The 22728-nt window shown below is 43.2% G+C and overlaps 1 protein-coding gene across 6 annotated transcripts in view; it reads left to right on the forward strand.

The window, feature by feature from the left end:
* The window catches only part of LOC104991163 (paralemmin-2), a 517429-nt gene that overhangs the window by 222976 nt on the left and 271725 nt on the right, over positions 1-22728 (forward strand). For all 6 annotated transcript variants that reach the window (XM_010843550.1, XM_010843556.1, XM_010843549.1 and 3 more), the window contains 2 exons: positions 52-132; positions 6438-6568. In XM_010843550.1, coding sequence (XP_010841852.1) covers positions 52-132; positions 6438-6568 — 212 coding nt within the window. The remainder of the gene's footprint in view (positions 1-51; positions 133-6437; positions 6569-22728) is intronic.

A 22728-nucleotide genomic window follows, 5' to 3' on the forward strand; every position in this document is an offset into this window, starting at 1 on the left:
GAGCCAACACCCACCCACTCTTACAGCCTCTCTCTCTCTTTTATTTTCAAGGAAAAAAGAAAGAGGCAGACGGAGATAGAAGGCAAGCGCCAAGAGCTGGACGAGCAGATACTTCTGCTGCAGCATTCCAAGGTAAGCAGCTGATCCCTCGAACCTGTCTGTTATTAGACATGCAGATCACACGCCAGGGAGCCGGGCAGAGCCTGCCCTGGGTGAAGGCGCTGCCGAGGGCTGCACCAGCCCTTTTTCATTCAGTCAGGAAACCATCCCTGGGCTGTTCTTGGGAATTTCTCAAATTCAGGGCATTGTTACACAGCCTTCCAATTTCTGCAAGCCTGATGAGATGATAGGGTGCCTGTGGACCGGTTTAGGGGGTGGGGTGTGCCTCCGAACTGTGGTGGTTATATATAGAAATTGGAGGAGAATTTCCACATGGTGGGTGAGGCAGAGTTCCGGAGCTATATCTGTAATCCATAGGTGCTGTATGTGTGTGTGCATGCATGCAGAGGTGATACATTTAACATAGTGCTCTTTATTAAATTTAAAATATCAATCTTTTCTGTCTTGATATGGAGGAGAAGGAGATCAGAGCAGTGTGGTCTGATAAAAGAGCAATGCTGTGCATGCCAGATTATGTATGTGTTTTATTTCTACTTTAATAGTTTTCAAAGTGTCCTGTTAGAGCACTGTCAAAAGATAGTATTGAAATGATTTGACTTGGTTGGTTTTCATTGCACCACGGGGAAGAGAGAGGTGTTTATTTATTTATTTTTCTTTAAAACAGAATGCACTTAAGCATTATAATTGATGGCAGCCCAGGAGAAAGCTCTATCACCGTCACAGGGACTCCACCGGCTGCAGAATGTTGCTTTCTGCAGGCTCAGAGAATAGTGTGACCAGTGGCCAGCGGGGCGGTGCTGCTGGCTTTTCACTGCCCCTGGCTTTTTGAGAAAAGGCTTCTCTTGCTCACCCCAAGTTGCCGTGACATTGCATGTAGAGAAACTGGATCGCTCAGAGGGCTAGTTGGGAAGGTGGGGCTGACTCTCAGGGTGATGCTAGATGTGGATTATTTGGACTTTTTTTTTTTTAGCAAGAGGAACCTTTACAGTTGCATTTCCCATTCTTTTCTAGAAGACAAGGTTGTGCTAAATGAATCCTCAGAATGAAATCATCAGCAACATGATTTTAAATAGCAACATGACCTAAATCTGCTTCCCATATTTATCAGTTCACCGTTAACTTGAACTAGAGAAACGTGTTTAAAAGGAAAGAAAGCAGCACAGTAGTGAAAATTGCCTTTTTCTCTCTTACTGCTTATCATGTGAATCCATTTATGGACCTTTCCTTGTAGGAAGCTTTGCATGTGTGCTGTATGCCACTGTTCTTTCCTGACATGTTCCTCAGGGAGGACTGGGGGCCAAAGTTAGCATCTTCTTTTTACAGAGAGGTGTGGCTTAAGCTTACTTCCCAGAACCAGGTGAATTGTTCAAGGTCAATCTGGACAGAGCTGGGTCTCTGGCTCAAAGTACAGTCACCTCACTCCTGATAAGAGACCAAAATGTACTAAACCTCAGTGAATTCTTGCTTAAAAGGTGAACTTTTGAATAAGAATACTGAAAGAATGAGAGGATGTTTTTGACTAGACAGATTCTCTCCTCTTTCAGCTCAGTGAAGTTCTTTGCATCTGCATTCTTTGAATCAAAAGTCAGGCAATAAACATATGTCAGAAGATCAAGTTTCTTTTGTCTCACTTCTCATCTTTTTGGGTGTCAAATAAGATCCTAAAGATTCATTTATTGCTGATCCAGTCCAATGTTACAGTGTTTATTTCATATTTCATCTGTCCGCTATCCATCCACCCATTCATCCAGTCAATAAAAATAACAGTACAAATGACTTAGTATTGCATAGGAAAGCAGTGAGATTCCTTCAAAGACTTGGAGACAAGGGAATAAGATAGTTCTCTATGGTTATCCTGGTAAAATTTTCACACAGTTGATGAGATTGACTATTTGAGGAAGCACGTGGCACTTTCACCAAGGTTACCTTCCCATATCTGGGGAAAAAGTATTCGAAATGATGAAAATTTAATAAATGGAGACCAATGCAGTATAATTTTCTCTTACTAGGAAAGGCTTACTAGTGAGCCTTGACCAACAAAAAAAGAAAGCTCAGAGATCTCCAGTGTGGTTTATCAGGTGTTACACTGGAGAGAGATGCCAGCTCTGGGAGGTCCCGAGTTTCTCTGCCCTGGTGAGATTGGGTGAGGACAGTCTCTAGCCTCGCTGCAACACAGGTGGAACTCCTTCATGACTGCCTCTCTTTGTTCCCAGTCCATCCTCCCCGAAATGATAGAGTTATTTTACTATAAGGAAGGTGGTGCTTGACTGAGACATATGATCACTGCAGGCACCAGAAAGGAATAGCTTCTACTTTAAATCAGTTAACTGTGGACTGACCTTAAATAGCATGAGTCATCTTCCCTGTGATCATTCATTTTGGAGCTTGGCAGCCTCACCTCTGGATGGTAGTACATTCATTGAGGTTATAGCTCCCCCTGGGCTCTTGGTGCAGACCCAGCCAGCATCCTGGTGGCAACACAGCAGCCATGTCATCCCTTTGTCCATCATCAATGATGACTACTGAAGAATAGTCATCACTGGGACTTACCTGGTAGTCCAATCTTTAAGACTTTACCTTCTAAGGCAGGAGTGCAGGTTTGATTCCTGGTCAGGGAGCTAGGATCCCACATGTCTCAAGGCCAGGGAAAAAAAAAAGCATAAAACAAAAGCAATATTGTAACAAATTCAATAAGATTAAAAAAATAAATAATCAGTTCAGTTCAGTCTCTCAGTTGTGTCCAACTCTTTGCAACCCCATAAATCACAGCACTTAAGGCCTCCCTGTCCACCAGCTCCCGGAGTTCACTCAGACTTATGTCCATCGAGTCAGTGATGCCATCCAGCCATCTTATCCTCTGTTGTCCCCTTCTCCTCCTGCACCCAATCCCTCCCAGCATCAGGGTCTTTTCCAATGAGTCAACTCTTCACATGAGGTGGCCAAAGTATTGGAGTTTCAGCTTCAGCATCGGTCCTTCCAACGAACACCCAGGACTGATCTCCTTTAGGATGAACTGGTTGGATCTCCTTGCAGTCCAAGGGACTCTCAAGAGTCTTTTTCAGTGCCTAATGTGTGTGTGATACTTTAAATATATCCCCTCAATAATGACACCAAAGTAGATACTACTCCCCCTGGGTTATGTGAGAAAACAAGCTGGTGAGATCAAGTAGTTTGCCCAAGAACGTAGAAACTCTAAATGGGGGAGCCCAGTTGAACCCCAGGACTGTCTCCATAATCATGCTTTCTCCAGGAGACTCTCTCCTTCAAATGAAATAATTTGTCTAGAGAGACGTCAATTGTGCTCCTCAGTGTCTCTTTTACTCTAAATATGTTTTCATGGGCTCTGGAAAGTTTGGACCATGTGGAGATATGCTGCAGTGATGATTGGTAGTTTCTTGAAGTAGAAAATAGGTCAATAATTACTATTTATTTTACCATTTTTCAAAATCCCAGATGTGCTCTTAGGGAGAAAAAAATAATCAGTGCAAATTTAAATGTAAAAACATTAGAATTTGATTTCATTTTTATTAAGATATAATTCTCATTATCAAAGTCTTTGGATGCTTATTCTTATGCCATGAAATATGAATTATTTAGACATTCACTGGTCTTTTGTCAAAGCAAATAAATAGAATGGAAGGCAATCATGTTGATACTTGTATATTTGATTCATATACTTATTAATTGCAATAGGGCTATATAGTAGCTCCACAAAATGAAATATCATTACTTTTTATGTGAATGACAAGCAAATTCTATAAGGCGATGAAGGAGGTGTTGAAATATTAGCTGCTACAACCCAGTGATTAGGAAACCTCTGGATATCTTGAGGTCCTGGTCAAATTAAACTCAGATTTCTTTTTATAAGATCCTTAGATATATTGAGTATCTAATATTTGTGCTTAAGAATTTCTAAGAAATGCTCATGTATGGGACCAGCAAGCAATTTTAATAGATATATTCTTTTTCCTGATTGTAAAATAAGTGTGTAATCATTTCAAGAGTGAAATTTAAAAGTACAGGAAAATATAAAGCAAAAACTTATCAATTGTCCACTTACCACCCAGATATGATCCAATGTATTTTTATAGAGTAAGATAATGGAGCCCTTACTATAGGCCTCATCAGCCTGTGAGTAAAATGAAATTACATTAACATTAGTATCCAAAATTCACTAACTTTGATCTCCGTTTTGATTTTTGTATATGGGTTCTTTGAAGTTCTTCTACAAAACTTTATAATTTGTATGAACTCAAACTCACATCTAACATTCACTTTACAATTTCTGACCTTGATGTCATCCTTGGAAAGAACATCTCCATCTTGAACACTTAATCTATGATGTTTCTTCTGCTTCAGTAGTTTGTCGACTAAAATCTAGCATATATTTTCCTATAAGAAATAAGGTAGGAATAACTTTACTTTTCCCTGATGGTGAGGCAGTTGCCTCAACATGATTTTTCGATTAATTCATCCTTTTCCCCACAGATTTAAATGTCTTCTTTGTCATATACGTATTTCTCACTTACATTCAAGCCTGCCATTTATGGATTCTTCTTATTCCATTAATCTGCCATTCCTGTGCTAATTTCATTCTCTTTAATCCCTCTAGCCATTTAATATGTTTCATAATATTTCATGCAGCAAGAGCCATCACTATTCTTCCTTTGAAAAATTGTCTTGGCTTTTAACTCTATGGACACAATTACTTATTTTTCTTGTTTTTATTATGTAACTCGTGATCATGTGAGTTTAAAACAGTAAATCACCTATTGGATTGTACCAGACAGACTGAATTTAATATTCCCTTTGCCCCTTGGTTGAATTGCCTGAGATTTGTCTATTTCATCCGTCATGTCAAGGTCCCAGCAATAGCAAGCCGTCAGTACGGATTGCCATGTGAATCCTTTTGGGACTGTCACACTTATAAAGGTTTGTATGCCACATCAGCAGGGTCAGAATCCAGTTGCTCATAACCACATCTTCAGTACGTAAGCTGCCTTTGCATTATTTATTCGTGAGCAGGGACACTGACTAGAGTTCTCTTCTAAATCCAAGCTATGAAAAACCATGTTTTTTATATTTAAAAAAACCACAGGCTTTTCTCTCCAGAAGACTGAATGAAAAAACAAATCAAAGACGGACTTGTGACCCTGTGAGATATTTATGATCAACACTCCAGGGTCATTTGCTGAGAAGCCTGAAGGTATCAGGAGCCTTGCTTGCAAAGACATTACGATTGTGTCTCTCACAATTGTGAACCATTCAAACCGTTTTTAGACTTTTCTTGGTTTTTAGTCTGTATGAAAAGCCAAGTTCAAATTTGAAAATATTGACCAGGCAGGCAGGGTACATGGTGTAAAGGAACTTGTAATGTCAGAACACCTTTGGGAAGCCGAGTTCCCTGAGACCGGCCCACTGTCTCATTCTGTTAGATCCCCTCTTCCTGTCTCCTGCTGCTGCTGCTGCTGCTGCTAAGTCACGTCAGTCGTGTCCGACTCTGTGTGACCCCATAGACGACAGCCCACTAGGGGGACACAACTCAGCCGGCAAGAGAGCCACAACTTGATACACAAATTGCACCACAAGCTTTCACACCTGATTTTATATTATTAAACAATGCCCCATAAATTTTAAGTACTTTTTAACAATACTTTTTAATCTTTTAAAAAGAACACATTAAGATGGACTGGATATTAAGTGATCTTGGGAAATTTTATAATCAATCTGCAGTTGCATAGAAAATGTCCTTATTTTTTAGAGACTCAAACTGAAATATTTATGGGTGAAATGTCCTGATGTTGGTTATTTACTTTAAGAGGCTTCAGTAGAAAGGGCTTCCCTGGTGGCTCAGACAGTGAAGAATCCACCTGCAATGCAGTAGACCCAGGCTCAATCCCCGAGTTGGGAAGATCCCCTGAAGGAGGAAATGGTAACCTACTCCAGTATTCTTGCCTGGAGAATTTCCTGGACAGGGGAGCCATGGAATTCCATGTCCTGATGTTGGTTATTTACTTTAAAATGCTTCTGTGGGAAGAATATATGGGGAAATATGACAAAATGTTTATAATTGTGAAATGCACATGAAATTACATAGGAATGCATCATCTAGTTTTTTCTGTTCTTCTGTATGTTTTCAAAATTTTTAATCATAGAAAATATGGAAATCAATCCTTCTGGTGGCTCTCTGGACATAGGGTAGGAGCAAGTAGGGGACCACTGATGAGGGGCAAAGCTAAGACAGAGGGGCCTTGGAGGGAGAGGACGGTGTGAACTGAGAGGTATCGTCAGTCTGTTCTCTTTGCTCATTCCCACAGTCTAAAGTACTTCGAGAAAAATGGCTGCTGCAGGGTATACCTGCTGGAACCGCGGAAGAAGAGGAAGCCAGGAGGCGGCAGTCTGAGGAGGATGAGTTCAGAGTCAAACAGCTTGAAGATAACATTCAGAGGTAGGTGGTTTCCAGTCCAGGGCCACATGCTGTGGCTTTACGGTGCAGCAACTGCCATTCTCCTCTAGGTGTTTCTGAATGCCAAAACCTTTCCCCAGCACTTTAGAATTATCTTCCTAAACAGAGTATGTACACTGTTTCCACTGAAACTTTCCCAGATGATCCAGAATTTTTACTCTGAGGACTAAGTATTGTATTGGGCTGTCACATAGTATAGTGGTGTCTTCATGGACCAACTAATGTGATGAGCAGCTTGCCCCTTCACTAAATGTCCCCCTTTTGAGTTCTGTCAGCTCTTGCCTTTTTCCTTCTTGAACTCAGGCTGTTAGCGCTTAGTCTGTTGCCAAATTTACTACCTTTGAGCAACTTGAAGTGGGACATCTATAGCCAAGGGTCTTGGAATTGAAACTGACAGTCCCTCTGAAGGCTGTGTGCCTGTGCTCTAAAAGATTCACAAAGTATAATGCTCAGAGGGTGCTCTGTGGTCCTCAAGCAGGTTCTGAACATTTCAGTCTAGGAGATAAGTGACCTTCCTGTATGTCCAGTGTCTAGCCAGACTCATACAGAAGCAAAACAAATATAGGTTTCCATTTGGGATTTGTAGCCACAGCAGGTCCCAGGACACCCAGCCAGAGATGTGAGATGGTGCGGAAGATGGTGAGTGGAGTTGCCTTAGAACAAAATCTCCATCTCCACCTCATCCCCCAAATTCTGCCAGAAATCTCACCCTGGAGAGTGTCTTCTCTTTCTCCTGGGGGTTTGAACTCTTTTTAAAATACAAAGAGTAATAGCTAACTTGCCTCCAGTCATTTGTACCCAAGATTGAATGAAGCTGGTGAGAATACCTTGGGGACCCCAATAGCATCACCAAAGGGAAAAGCAGACTGACTATAAGGTCCCAAGGCCTTGTCCCTGCTTTACTTGATCCCTAGGGCCCCTTAAAGAGTTCTTGGAGCAGCTTGGCCAAGCTTTGCTTGTAGGGGAAATCTGCTAAGAAAAAGTATATATGAGATGTGTGTGTGTCTACATACATATACATACACAAGCACATTTTTCTTAAAATATAAAGGATAAAAGCTAAGTAATATATGTATACATATATTTAATATTGGAAAGGCTAAATTATATATTAACACATATATATATATATATATATATGTTTCTGTGTGTATGTGTAGGATTGGCTGAAAAATTCATTTGGGTTTTGCTATAAGATGTTACAGAAAAATATGAATGAACTTTTTGACCAACCCAATTATTTATATATATATCACAAGAAGAAATTTTAATTATGTGAATGCTGACCTCAAGCTTGTGAGGATAAGTACCTGCAGGATCCCAGAGAAAAAAAAGGGATTTTTTTCATGTTAGAAGCCCAGACGATAGAAAGAGGAGGGGACAGAATGAGTGGCTCAGAGTCCTGAGCTTTGGGGATTGCCTCTCCTCAAAAGTGGCTCAGCTTGCTGCATCTTAGACAAGATGAGGGAGCCAAGGATAATGGGAAACAGCGACAGTAAGTTAGAGAGGAAAAGACAGCTCTGAGAATTTTTTTTTTCTTTTGAGAAATGGTTTTGTAGGAGGTTTGTTTTTAAGTCTCAAAGCGGCAAGTCCATGGTGCTTTCAGCTGCAATAGCAGTTGAGACCATATAGCATCTCTTTGTCTTTACTCTCCTTAAAAGCTCTAGTCCATTTCCTGTCTCTTTCTTGCTGGTTTCACGTAATCAGGACAGATGGGTCTGGCACCAAGTAGATGCCCCATAGCTGTTTGCTGAATGAAAAGACTGGGGCTGGGTGCACCATGCATCAGGGGACCTGCCTGGCAGAGGGAGCCTGGGAAGCTACTTTCCAGTCCAAGCTGGCAAAACCCTAGGAACCAGTGACTTGGGCACAGCCTAGTCACAGCAAGAACTGTGGTTCGGGCTCACATGGGACAGCATTATACTCCTGAGGAGTTCCAGGCAGGATGAAGAAACAGAGATGAAAATTGCAGGCCCCCTCTGAAGTGGAGGGAGACCGGGTGCACACAGATGGGCAGAAAATCTGATTTAAAAATCGTTTTTTAAAACCCAGATGTCTTTTCTCACTGAGCCCGTCATGTACATTCATGTCATGTAGTAGGTGTTGTTACAGATGGAAGGCAGACAGGATTTCGAAAGTAGGATAAAACTAGTTCTATAACCTTTTCTAGTTTTCTTAATTGGCATCAGAAAACGTGGTCTTCAGCCACATTGGCGGTTTCGCTTTGACTTGAATACAAATATATTATTGTTCTGGCCCAGTAGGTAGTAACTCTCACCTGTCAGATGAGCCATTACAGGTGGAAGTAGAGTCTTAAATCAAGACGCAGTTTTGGCTAAATTAATCATTGGAGTGAGATATAAGAGTGAGTGGCTGGTTTGTGGCTCAGGTGGGCATGACCATATTCCAAAAACAATAAAGAAAATCTCTCTTCATTTTTTTGAGTAAGTAGAGGAAAGAGCTCATTCAATGCATGCAATCTCCTGGAGGCCATTTGAGAGAGAGATTTCCAAGCCAGAAGGAAAGAAATCCTAACAGACTAAGGGGCTAGGAGTGGGGTGCTTAGGCCTAGATTCAGGGGCTATTTCTTTCTGCCATAATCATGACTTTGCTGGACATCGGCCAGATGGGCATTGGCCATTCACTGGGGGATGAGCTGTGGTCCTTGGAGCTGCTTTTCTGTAGGACCTGGGCTGCCAGTGCATCGTTTCCTCCTTAGGGCCTCTTGTGGGAGGAGCTTCTGCCTACCCTAGATGTCAGTTTCTGCTTCCCTTCATCTTCCTTACATCTTCTGTCTTCTGTGGTGTTTAGCATCGCTAAGCTCCAGTCCCAAGGGAAGAAAGAAAAGCGCTTTTCCCCCACTCCTCCCTTAAAGGATGTTCAGTCACCTGACACTTCCCTGAAGTCAAACACTGGTTCTCTCTCACATTCTTAATCCCTTGAACTGCTTTAAAGGCTGACTGTAAACTGAAGCATCCTCCAGTTTTACAGAGTCTGTGTGCATTGGCTAGCCTGGCTTTGCTCATTTTAGCCGAGTTTGGCTAAGTGACTCTAAGCTATAGGTTGGATGAGTCTGCTCATACTTTCCCTGCACGAATGAACTAATCATGACAATTCCCTTTTATGGGAATGGCAGAGGTGCAAAGGGGCTGAACAGGCATAATGCATAGGCTTAGAACTGCCCGCGAGCCATTAGCTAAAATAGGTGGATGGCTTATCCCCAAACCCAGGTGAAGAGATGGACAGTCAGCCTTTAGTAGAAGAGTACAGATACAGATACAGTAGAGTACAGATACAGGAAAGGGTGAAAATGTGGACTCATCCTGAAATCTTCCAGAAGCGTGATTATTTCATTGAAAACTGCAAACATGAGGGAAAACTGGTCAGCAGGAGGGAAAGTACAGAAAAGCAAATGAATGTGAAAGGGGATGAACTAAAATAACTCAGGAATTCAGAGGAAAAGGAAGAAGAGAACAAAGGAAAATATGAGTGGCTTTGAAGTCAGATCTGATCTTTACATAATAGGAATCCTGGAAACTCTGCAGAACCACTAAATAAAGGAATTCCAAAGGAAAGTTTCTTTGTTTGAAACAGAACATTAATTTGTAGATCTTAACATTTGGGTCCACTTGTCTAAGTTCACCCCTAGCAACAAATTAGATTTTCCTAAAGAGATCTATGAATTCTTTTCAAATTGAATTAATACATAATAATAATATGAATATAATAAAGTATATTAGTACATTTGTGCTCTGAAGGTGTGTTAGTTCCTCTTGGTGATTTTGGAGTAGCTTGAAGAACCTGATGGAGCAGTAGAGGATGCCTACAAGGAAAGATGAAGGGAAATCAGGCTCGGTTAGTTTAGAACAAGAGAAGAGAATGGTAGCAACCTAACTCAGAACTTATGTGTATGTAGAATTTAGGTCACATCTGAATTCTTATGTCTGGGCCATTCTGAATATGATAAAGACTTAAAATAAAGCATGAGAACTTGTACTTAGACATATGTCTGTTTCACTAGATATATCTTCAAGAGGAAAGAACATAACCACATTTCTAATTCTGATTTGAAAACCCTTTGCAGTGCCAGTAACCATACAGGCAGTTCCAGGTTAACAGACATGTTTTCTTCCAAAATGTTATTTGTAAATTGGTGGTGGCTTGGAACTGAGAATGCTGTCTGTCTTTTAAAACTGTAATATGTGGTGCTTAGGTCTTGAGGGCAGCCCACAAAGAAGACAGGAAAAACAGAGGGAAGGAGAGAGGGAGGGAGGGCAAAATGTAACCAAATTATTAAATCTAGGCATTAGAATCACCTGGGAAGCTTTTAAAAAATATAAATGCCCAGGTCTTATTCCAGGAAATTTGGATTCACTGACCAAGGTGACAGTGAAAGAAAGTTGCTCAGTGGTGTCCGAGTCTTTGTGACCCCGTGGATCGTAGTCCATGGCATTCTCCAGGCCAGAATACTGGACTGGGTACCTTTCCCTGCTCCAGGGGATCTTCCCAACCCAGGGATCAAACCCAGGTCTCCCACACTGCAGGCAGATTCCTTACCAACTGCGCCACAAGGGAGCCAAGGTGAGGAGTCCTGTAATTTATGTTTTTCAAACACTGCTCCAGGTAATTCTTTTGCATGGTCAGGTTCAAAAACAATTTCTAAAATGGTAAAAAGCATAGATCATAAGTGAAATCCCATTTTAATTCCTATAAACCCCTAAGGGAAGTGAGAAGTAAACAGTGTTTGTAAGAAAATTGATTTCATCCAAACATATAAAGGACAACCCTGACCCTTGATTTCAGACTGATTTGAAGGCTTTGACTCAGGGAAATATGAACTCTGCTTTGGGACTTCTGTGCGTGCATGCATGCTAAGTTGCTTTGCTGCTGCTGCTGCTAAGTCGCTTCAGTCGTGTCTGACTCTGTGCGACCCCATAGACGGCAGCCCACCAGGCTCCCCTGTCCCTGGGATTCTCCAGGCAAGAACAGTGGAGTGGGTTGCCATTTCCTTCTCCAGTGCATGAAAGTGAAAAGTGAAAGTGAAGTCGCTCAGTCGTGTCCGACTGTTAGCGACCCCATAGACTGCAGCCCACCAGGCTCCTCCGTCCATGGGGTTTTCCAGGCAAGAGTACTGGCGTGGGGTGCCGTTTAGTTGTGTCCTATTCTGTGTGACCGTCTGGACTGTAGCCTGCCAGGCCGCTCTGTCCATGGGAGTCTCCAGGCAAGAGTACTGGAGTGGGTTACCCTGCCCTCCTGAGGGGCATCTTCACCACCCAGACATCGAAGCCCTGTCTCTTACGTCTACCTGCATTGGCAGGCGGGTTCTTTACCACTGGCACCACCTGGGAATAGGTGGGAATAAAGCTGTCTCTCTGACACTGGGCTGAGGTCTCTCCCCCATAGGCCCCATGGTGGAGCCACGCTTTCATCTGAACTTGATTAGAAACAGCCTTGGTTTGAAGTGAAAGTGCTTGTCATCAGTTGTGCCTGACTCTCTCTGACCCCGTGGACTGGAGCCCTCCAGGCTCCTCTGTTCATGGAATTCTCCAGGCAGAATACTGGAGTGAGTTTCCATTCCCTTCTCCAGGGGATCTTTCCAACCCAGGGATTGAACCCAGGTCTCCTGCGTGGCAGGCAGATTCTTTACCACCTGAGCCAGCAGGGAAGCCTTGGTTCACCAAATGCAAATTGATACAGACCAGGAAAGATGGCTACTTTCACATAGGCCAGAAAATTCTACCAATTTTCAAAGGTTTCTGGCTAAAATTAACAGCACAATAGCCTTGAAGTGATGACATCAAGGTGACAGGGAAAGAAGATGAGAACTGGTCAGTATAATGGATATATTGATTGTCAAATTCTCTTGCACAGCTTTTCATGAGGTAGTGTTGGGATGGCCCAGTCAGTCTATTGGTTGTATTCTCAGCTCACTAGAAACCAGGAGCAAAACAGGGTTAAAAAAAAAAAAAAAAAAAGGTTGGAATCGTTGAAAGAAAAAGCTGTACTCTTTTTTAAAAATTTGAATGTCATACCTTCTGTCTGCTTTTCCATTGAAGTGCCATATAGAGAAAGCCCAAAGGGTTGTTTCTGGCTTGGGCCCATCACCCACCATTGTCCATGCCGTCACTGGACGTGATGGGTCCCTGGGGGCCACAAGTGGGTTTCCCATCGATGCTTTTGGACATTTTAGGTAGGTAAAGCCACACCAGCTCTGTCTATTTCACATCTGCTCCAATCAACAAGTCTTGTCACTTGCCTTGTGGTTTTCCACCTAAGATTCTTCCTTGTTTAACCAAGTTTTATTTAAGTGTTTGAAATATAATGTTAAGTTTCTTTCATTAGTGAGATATATAGGGAAAATTTGTCCACTCACCTTAGAATTACCCCCGAAGAAGATGAGAAACCTCATGCAGTGGTAAATGAAAAAGTAACAAACTGCCAAAGCCAAGGTTCTGATTCTAGCTCTGCAGCTAATTCGTTGTGTCGCTTTCAGTAAATCTCTCATCCTCTCTGGTCTCGGTTCCCTCGTGTTTTCAGTGGCAGGTCTCTCAGGATCTTTCAGCTATGGTATTCTGAGATCCTCTAATTTGGGAGGTTGGCCAAAAATCCCTCCTAAACAAATATACCTGTGCAGTGAAATATTAATATCACTATTGTAGAAGGAAGTAGTTTTGGAGACAGGCCAGAATTGGGGAAAGAGGCTAAATTCTCAGGAAACAAAAGCTCCACATGTAACTGACTCATCCCAGAGGTGACTAATTTCATCTCAACAGCCATCAGTTCTAAAATATGTGACATCAAAATATTCACTGAGTAAAAGATTCAAGTCTCAATTGCTAACCTATAGAGGGTCATACAACTTTTTAGAAATAAAATTCAGGACGCAAGTGGCCTGGTTCATTTCTACTTCTGACTCGAGATTCTTCGAGTGCCTACATTAGTCTCTGATGGATACCAGAATTCACTTAATTTTCCACATTCTTGAGGCACTCAAAGCAGAAGACTGGCGACATCAGGCATAAGCATGTGTGTGTTATATTATGGGATTTTGGCAACCAAAGAGATGACAGTCACCCACAAATAGCTGTACTAGAAAAGGCAACCGCAGAAATGTTCGTTAGAATCACAAAGGATACTTGCTCAAGATTCAGTGTGTTCTTTGTGCTTGCTATTTTTAAGTCCATGATGCACTGTTCTTTCTCAGCATGGCATGGAGCATGCCACATTGGCATTCCACATCTGAGCACATCTAGCCCTGGTCTGATTCCCATCCTTTTCAAAATATATCCATATAGACTGTAAAACATATGATGATATAATGGACCGTATTGTCTAATATGCATTGGTCTTGTCCTCTGTCCTGGGTACTGACCTAACTTTGGGGCCTCCATGAATTCATTAATATTCTCATTTCATCCCCAGAACACTCTCATGAAATAGTTGTGATGATAATGATACCCATTATACAGTTGGGAGAACTGATTCTTAGAAGAGAGATAAAGTGACTTCCTGCCCAGAATGACCCCATTAAGAAGTGAAAGAGCCAGTGTTTGATTTCAGCTCTGCCCAACTCCAAAATTTTCAACAGAAGTGGTTATTTTAAGCTGAAAGTCTTTGAGACCTGTGATATTGAGTGAGAGCATACCAAAGTTTACCTCATGGTATAGGTGGATGGACAGATAGACATACTCCTTCTCCCTTCTCAAGGACCTGGAAGAGTCTGGGCTTGGATCCATTGTGAGTGAGCATCATGACTGGGGAGGCTGGCCCATTCAGATTCTTTCAAGAAGTACAGGTTCCATTGTAGCCTTCCAAAGCCCTTGGCTCCCAAGGACACTTTCTTGGTTGTATACAACCTCATCTCTGCTGGAAACCATGTGTGATGATGCAAAGGTCCCCCAGCAGAGTGTAGTGATTAGGAATCTGGACTTTGGAGTTGGTTTGAGCCCTAGTTCTGCATTTACAAGTTGTTTGATCTTGGACAAGCCCTGTAACTTCTCTGGACTTGAATTTTCCCACCCATACACTGGGGATAGCGATGCCCACCATGAAGAGTTGTTGTCATGTGTAGAGACCATGTGCGTGTGTGAGGTGACCGTGCAGCAGCCTGTCAGGAAGGAAGCATAAAGTGAAAGTGGCTCAGTCGTGTCCGACTCTTTGACCCCATGAACTATACAGTCCATGGAATTCTCTAGGCCAGAATACTGGAGTGGGTAGCCTTTCCCTTTTCCAGGGGATCTTCCCAACCCAGAGATCAAACTCAGGTCTCCCACACTGCAGGTGGATTCTTTACCAGCTGAGCCACCAGGGAAGCCCGAAGTAAGCTATTATTATTTTCTCTATCCTTCTAGAGAGGGTTTCCAACAGTAACACTATTGACATCTGGGGCCAGACAATTCTCTGTTTTCTGGGGGACTGTCCTGTGACTTGCAGAATATTTAGCAGCATTCCTGATGTCTACCCAGTAGATGCCAGGAGCACTACCCCCACACCCCCAGGCACGACAATCAGAAGTGTCTTCAGGCATGGCTAAATGTCTTCAAAATATCCCCTAATTGAGAACCACTCTTCTAAAACCTGGAGTTACAGGTGTTGATACTGAAATAAAAATCACCCTGTCAAACATCTTCAGAATACAGAATCCTAAAAAGATTTTTGAAGATAACAATGGTTCTCAGTGCAGAATGCCATAAAGGCTTTGAGTTGATTGAAAACAGAAATCTTGTCAAATGCTGCACCATGAAAGTCAGCTCTGTGTTAAAAAGAAATAGTTGGTTTTTGCTTGGTTTTGGTTTGGTTGTTGGCATCCAGTGCTGTGCTGATTTTGCAAAGGCAGTGATTTTATGACAGCTCATGAAATTGCAGAATCTTGGAGTATGCATAACTGATGTGTTGTTACCTGGATCAGCTTTTATCTGATACTTTACAATTTGCAATGAACCCAGTGAGTGGGAGTCAGTAGACAGTTTCTCCCCAGAGGCTGAAAGTGACAGGGAGCTCATTTCCTCACAAAGTAACACTGAAGTCCACACTGGAACAACTGCTCATTATTGCAAAGAATCCTCCCTTGGGATGAAAGTTACATTCTTTGCAATTTCCCCCTGCTCTAAGGTTCCTACCCTGCCCCCAGGAAAGTCCCTCTTTATAAGATTCTGAAATCTGGAGGCTTCTGAGTTGTGGTCAGCTTAGGAAGCACTCTGAGATTGCATTCACACACATCTGCATTGCATGTGAGTTTCCTATTGGCCAGTAGTGGAAAAGCCTACTGCTAGATGTTCCCAAGCATCTTGCCTTACTCAGGTTTTATAGGGTCCATTATAGTTGCCTCATTGATTAGGTAGATTGAGTTTAAAGTGCCCAGAATGATGAAAATAGTGGGAGAATTCCACCCATACACTGAGACCATGTAAAAGTCACATTGGGGGATCGCTTGCATTTTCCTGTCCTTAGAACAATTGCTTTAGTCGAAGGAATTATGCAAAGTCAACTTTCTTGGCAGCTGGTCCCAGGATTTTTGCCCTATGATTGCCATGCCTTAAGTTCCCTGTCTACAAATGCTTTGAAAATGGTATTTTTGTGCCCCAGCAGCTTATAATGTGGTCATTTCTAACCCCTCTAAATTCTTCATGGAACAAAAGCATCAGTGGTCCTGTTGTAGTCTCTTCCATGATCTTTACCAACTGTTTACCAGTTATGCATTCTGAAGGCAATGGATGGCCTCTTCCTAGGTCCTTCCCAGCAAGGACAGTCTATGATCTTATAACATGGGGGCCTTACCGTCAAGTCTGATGGCTGAGGTTCAGCAGTCATGTGGTCATGGGGACCTAGGCAGGCTTTGATGGGGAGCAGACCTGCAGGGAGGCTGACCTGACACCTCCATCAGCACAGTCTGCAGCCTTGTCCATCTCTTGGGCACAACCCCACTTGATGTGCTCTCTTTTCACTGCTCAGGCCCAGAGAATAGTGCAGTGGGACTCCAGGCTGCTTGAGACTTAACACTGCAAGGCTGCCTCTCCTGGCCTTTCTAGTTTCTCCCCCATCAGGTCCGAGCCTTGAACCCTCCAAGGCAACAAAGGGGAGATAAGCTGCACAAACCCTCTCCTGGTCTAGGGTTTCAGTTCCGCAGCAGACATGCGAGAACAGTAGAAGAAATGCCTCTCTTCTTACTCCCCCCGCCCCCAACCAAAGCGACTTCAGCCACCAAGGGTTCTTTAGATTTCTCACCCAAGGTGTGAACCTTGAGAATGGGAATTTCAGGCCAGGTGAGAGATAAAGGGTATGCAGCAATAGATGAGTTAGGTTTTAGGCCATGTTTGTTAGGAGGGATTTGCCAACATCCTTGTTCCCATCCCTTCTTGGAGAAACTATCATTATTTTTGAGAACATTTGGAGCACATGTGCAATTATACTTGCAATGTGATGAATTAAGATTTATTGTACTCACAGATTCTGAGTCAGGAGTTTGGGCAGAGAACAGCAGTAATGGCTTGTCTGTGCTTCACAGTGTGGGACCTCAGCTGGGACCCCAGCCACACATGGCTGGGGATGACTCAAGGGGCTGGGTGCTGGAATCACCTTCATCGCACGTCTAGGGCCTGAACTGCTGCTGCTGCTAAGTCGCTTCAGTTGTGTCCGACTCTGTTCGACCCCATAGATGGCAGCCCACCAGGCTCCCCCGTCCCTGGGATTCTCCAGGCAAGAACACTGCAATAGGTTGCCATTTCCTTCTCCAGTGCATGAGAGTGAAAAGTGAAAGTGAAGTCGCTCAGTCTTGCCTGACTGTTAGCGACCCCATGGACTGCAGGGCACCAGGCTCCTCCGCCCATGAGATTTTCCAGGCAAGAGTACTGGAGAGGGGTGCCATTGCCTTCTCTGAGGGCTTGAACTAGGATGCCTCAAAGCCTGGGTGGTACTAACATCCATGGTACTTCCCCGTGGCCCTTCCACAGGGCTAGCCGTCTCCCTGCGTGGCAGCTGGGTTCTGAGAAGCAGCACCCCAAGGGGTTAGTCTAGAGAGCAGATATTCTTCCAAGGGAGCCAGGAGAAAGTTGTAAGACTTCTTCCACCCTGACCCCTCAGAACTCTGGTCTCATCATTTCTACTGCATCTTACTGGTTTCAACTGAACCATTAAAGCCAACTGTAAAACTTTAAACACCAAAGCTTTTTCCCTGGTGGCTCAGTCGTAAAGAATCCACCTGCAATGCAGGAGACAGGTTTGTTCTCTGGGTTGGGACGATCCTCTGGAGAAGGAAATAGCAGCTTACTCCAGTATTCTTGCCTGGGAAATCCCATGGACAAAAGAGCCTGGCATGCTGTAGTCCATGGGGTTTCAAGAGTCAGACACGACTTAGTGACTACCTCCACCACCGAAGCCAGCTCAGATTCAAGGCAAGGGAAGTGAGAATCCACCTCTTGGTGGGAGTGGCAGGGTCACATTGCTGACGAGCGTGTGAGATGGAAGAGATTTTTATGCACTGTTCAGGAAATATGGTCTGCCTCAGAGCCTATATCGTTTGGTGTGTGTTTGAAGCCTAGTCTTTATTATTATGTATTTTTTGTTTGAGTGTTCCGTTTATTATTATTCTGTATTCCTCTTTATTTTTATGAATATCAAAATCTTCTTTAATGCAGTTAAAAAATAAAGGAATAGAGGCCCCCGAATGACTTACCTAAAACCTCATGTAAAGTGACAAGACCGCTCTGCTCCCTGCTGACTTAAAGCACCCTCCTCTCCTCACTGCTAAGGCTTTTGATCTCTTTTGAAACAGAATCTCTGTTGGAATAATACAAACTCCGGGGATCTCGGAGTCTCATGTTTTTTCCTCCCATGTGAAAAAGCAAAGGAAAAAAGTGAATAATGTTTGAACATTGCCAGTTCACAGAGGATATCTGTGAGGTTAGGGACACCGCTGCTAGCACAGACTGGCACCCCAGTCAGGGTGCCCGGAGGAAGGATTTTACGCACTGCCATGATATGTGGCTCGAGGGTTGCCACCATAACCAGGTCTGGCTGGAAGGACTGGACATCTCTAATCACCAGTGGCATTCATGGCCATTGGTGGATCACATGACTCTTCAGTGCAAATTAGCAAATGCAGCTCCACTTGAGGCCACTACTTAGAAAGGCTACCGGGCCAGACTCCAGCCTCCCTGCTCTCTCGGCTCATGTCCTCAGACAGAGATAAGCTGTATACGCGTGTACAGTGGTCCTGCTCACTTCTTGGTCTCTGCTGGCTTCCTTCTTATTGGTCACTAAGGTAGTCTCAATTTCCTCCCATCCTTAGTCTCAGGTAAAGGCCAGAGGGGAGGGAGAGGAAACTTTTTACAGGCCACTGGGGGACCCAAACAACTAAGCCATCAGTTACAAGCTGGTGGGATAGCTCCTGTCATGAAGGTTCGAAAAGGGCCTGTGGGAGCCTGTTGAGGGGAGGGGTCATTAACACTCAGATCGGGGAGTGTGGGTAAGACATCCTAGTGTGAAGTGTGAGGAGAATGTGTTTAGCTCTTGATTTTATCTGCTGTTGATTTTCAGCAAATGGTTTTATCTTTTTACACTACATTACACCGTTTTACCTTGTATTACACTACATTGTGTTACATTATGTTCATTCTTGATTAGGATGTAAATTCCAGGAGCACAAGGACTTCACAGGTTGCTCACTTTATACATTTCCTAAGGGTGCTGTAACAAATTACAACAAACTTGGCGGCTTCACACAACAGAAATGTATTCTGTCTCACTTCTAGAGGCCAAAAATCTAAGATCAGGGTGCCAGCAGGGCTGTGCTTTCTCCAGAGGCTCTAGGGGAGGATCCTTCCTTGCCTCTTCCATCCTCCGGTGACCCCAGCATTCTGTGGCTTGTGGCTGCATCACTCTCATCTCTGCTTCCATATGCCTTCTCCTCTTCTGGTGTCGTGTCTTCTTCTGTCTCCTGTAACACTTGCCATTGGAGTTAGAGCCCATCCAGATAACCCCAGATGATCACATCTCAAAATCCTTTAATTACATCTACAAAGACCCCTTTTCCCTCCAAATAAGGTCATACTTACAAGTTCCAGGGTTAGAATGTGGTCATATCTTTTGGGGACCACCATTCAACCCACTGGACTGCCTAGGTGGCTCAGTGGGTAGAGAAGTTGCCTGTAATGCAGGAGACACAGGTGGTGCAGGTTGGATCCCTGCATCAGGAAGATCCCCGGGAGGAGGGCATGGTAACCCACCCCAGTATTCTTGTCTGGAGAATCCTGTGGACAGAGGAGCCTGGTGGGCTACAGTCCATAGGGTCGCAAAGAGTTGGATATGACAGAAGCAACTGAGCATGCACACATGCATTCAACTCACTACACCCGCTATATATATATATATATATATATATATGTCCCGAGTACCTAGAATACTGTCTGGTGTCTACTAGGCTGCTCTCATTAAATGTTTTTTATCAACATAATTAAAACTTATATAATTTTCACAACAGTAGGATATAAATTCTATTCAAGTTCCCTTCGACTATGAACTAGGAGACACTGAAATACATCCAGGGACATAAAACAAGGTGCAAAAATTTCATGGTGTGGTGATAGAGTAAATACCTTTTAATTTAATTGATCTGTATCAGATTTAGGTCATCTAAAGGACTGTGATGAGGTTCAAAACCAAGCTTTATGTCTAGAGACAGTGTAGGGTTGTAGTTCCGGCTGAGAGCATCAGCATCCCACTTGCTGGTTCAAGTCCAGGGTCTCCACTTGCTGTCTGTGTGATCTTAGGCAAGTTCCTTTAGATGGTCTCTACTTCTCTTGCCTCTACTACAAAGAAAAGATAATAAAATAATAACGAGACAGACTTTATTGGGTAGTGGTGACAAGCTAATATATACGGAATGCTTATTACTTAGAGCAACCTAGGACTTGGTGCCCAATAGGTTTTAGCTTTTATTGTAAAAATAAAAGAGTGATGTGACAATGCACAGTATATAAACAACCCCAAATTATTTAATTTTCCCGGACTCCGTCTCCGTTCTCAAACAGATGAGAGGGACGCCCCTGCCCTAGGCTTAGCATGCTGTTCAAAAGTCAGGTGCGGCTGGACATACAAATCCACTGGTGACTTGGAAGCACCTGCCCGAACCTCTGGGAGGTTCCAGGCAGAGGAGGAGAGGAGGCCAAGAGCACAGGCCTCATAGCTGCTGCCTTGAGGGCAAGAAGCAGCCTCTGTCCTCAGGATAGCAGCTCACCTCTCTGGTTCCCTCTCTCTCTGTCTCTGATCAGCTCATGTCTGTCACACTATGGCCCTCAGCAGGAATTCCAGGGCTTTCCAGAACCAGTCAGCTAAAGTGGAGGATGAAAAAGAACAACTCCAAGGGCAAAAGAAGTAGGACAATACGAGAGAGAGATTTGAGAAGAACTCAGACTAATTGTGGGGCAGACCCAGTTGAATAAGGTGAGAAGTTAGAGGTATCTCAGCAGGTTATTATTTTTTTTTAATGTAACCTTGTGCTTTCCAGTTACTTATTTAAAAAAAAAAAATCATCTTGATTATTAGAGTGATACCCTGCTCAGGTCCTTAGGAGACTTTGCTTTGTTAGAGAAAAACAGCTAAGTCTACTGCTATTTAAAGCATGTCCAGGGATCACTTCTGGTCAGGCAACTGTTTATTACTAGTAATATCAGTCTATGGCAAGATAGACTGTGGGCTTCCCTGGTGGCTCAGAGGTTAAAGTGTCTGCCTCTAATGCAGGAGACCTGGGTTCGATCCCTGGGTGGGGAAGATCCCCTGGAGAAGGAAATGGCAACCCACTCCAGTGTTCTTGCCTGGAGAATCCCATGGACGGAGGAGCCTGGTGGGCTACAGTCCATGGGGTCGCAAAGAGTCGGACACGACTGAGAGACTTAACTTTAACTTTCATGGCAAGATAAGGACAGAAATTGCCAGAAGGATGTTTGGAAGCCTTATGACAGTCTGGCATTGTCCTGACAACCAAGTCGGTGTTCAGTGGCTCGTTTTACTGGATGGACCAGTCTGTGGGCTGTTGCATTTCCTGGTGAGTTGCTTGTGTCATGAGCTTAGTGTCATATTGGTCTGTGATGGATTGGGATAAAGCCCTAGTCCTTGATCACACTGCTACAAAGCAAACATCAGAGAGAAGAACATATATCCCCAGTTGGACTTGTGAAAAGTATGTCATGACTTTAATCTGCATTTCATTGAATATAAAGAGGTCAAGGTCCTCTTGATATGTTTAACAGGCGTTTGTATTTATTCTTTTATGAACTACCTATTAGTACTTACCTTGTTATTGTTTAGTTGCTAGGTCTTGTCCAACTCTCTCGTGACCTCATGGACTGTAGCCCTCCAGGCCCTTCTGTCCATGGGATTTCCCAGGCAAAAATACTGGAGTGGGTTGCCATTTCCTCCTTCAGGGGATCTTCCTGAACCAGGAATCGAACCTGAGTCTCCTGCATTGGCAGGCAGATTCTTTACCACTGAGCCACCAGGGAAGCCCGCCTATTTGTATACTTTGTTCTTCTTCTGGAGTGTTGATATTTTCCAATCAATTTTTAAGAACTTTCATAAGTTTTGTTTTGCCGTTTTTGTTGCAAACAGTTTTCAATTCAATGAAGTATTTTTCAGAACAAAAGGTAAATATAAATATATATATATACACACACATATATATATATACACATATGTATATATAAGCCTCAAGATCACAGTTTTTGACTAAATGTTTAAATATTATCATTGCCATCTCTCTGCACCAATTTGTCTTTTTTCTTTTAACTTTTCATTTTATATTGGGGTATAGCCGATTAACAATGCTGTGATAGTTTCAGGTGGACAGCAGAAGGACTCAGCCTTACATATACATGTGTCTCTTCTCCCAACTCTCCCCTCCCATCCAGGCTGCTGTATAACAATGAGCAGCATTCCATGTGCTATGCAGTAGGTCCTTGTTGGTTATCCATTTAAAATGTAGCAGTGTGTACCTGTCCATCCCAAACTCCCTAACTATCCCTTCCCCATAGGATACATCAATTTATCTCTAGATCTAGAAAAAACCTTGTAGAGTCTTTAGACTGAGCACCTCTCCATGCCTGAAGCCAGGACAGACCTGGGGACTCTCAGAATGCCCCAGCCAGCCA

The sequence above is a fragment of the Bison bison genome, unplaced genomic scaffold, assembly GCF_000754665.1.
Source record: "Bison bison bison isolate TAMUID 2011002044 unplaced genomic scaffold, Bison_UMD1.0 scf7180017864183, whole genome shotgun sequence".
In the NCBI taxonomy this organism is placed as follows: domain Eukaryota; kingdom Metazoa; phylum Chordata; class Mammalia; order Artiodactyla; family Bovidae; genus Bison; species Bison bison.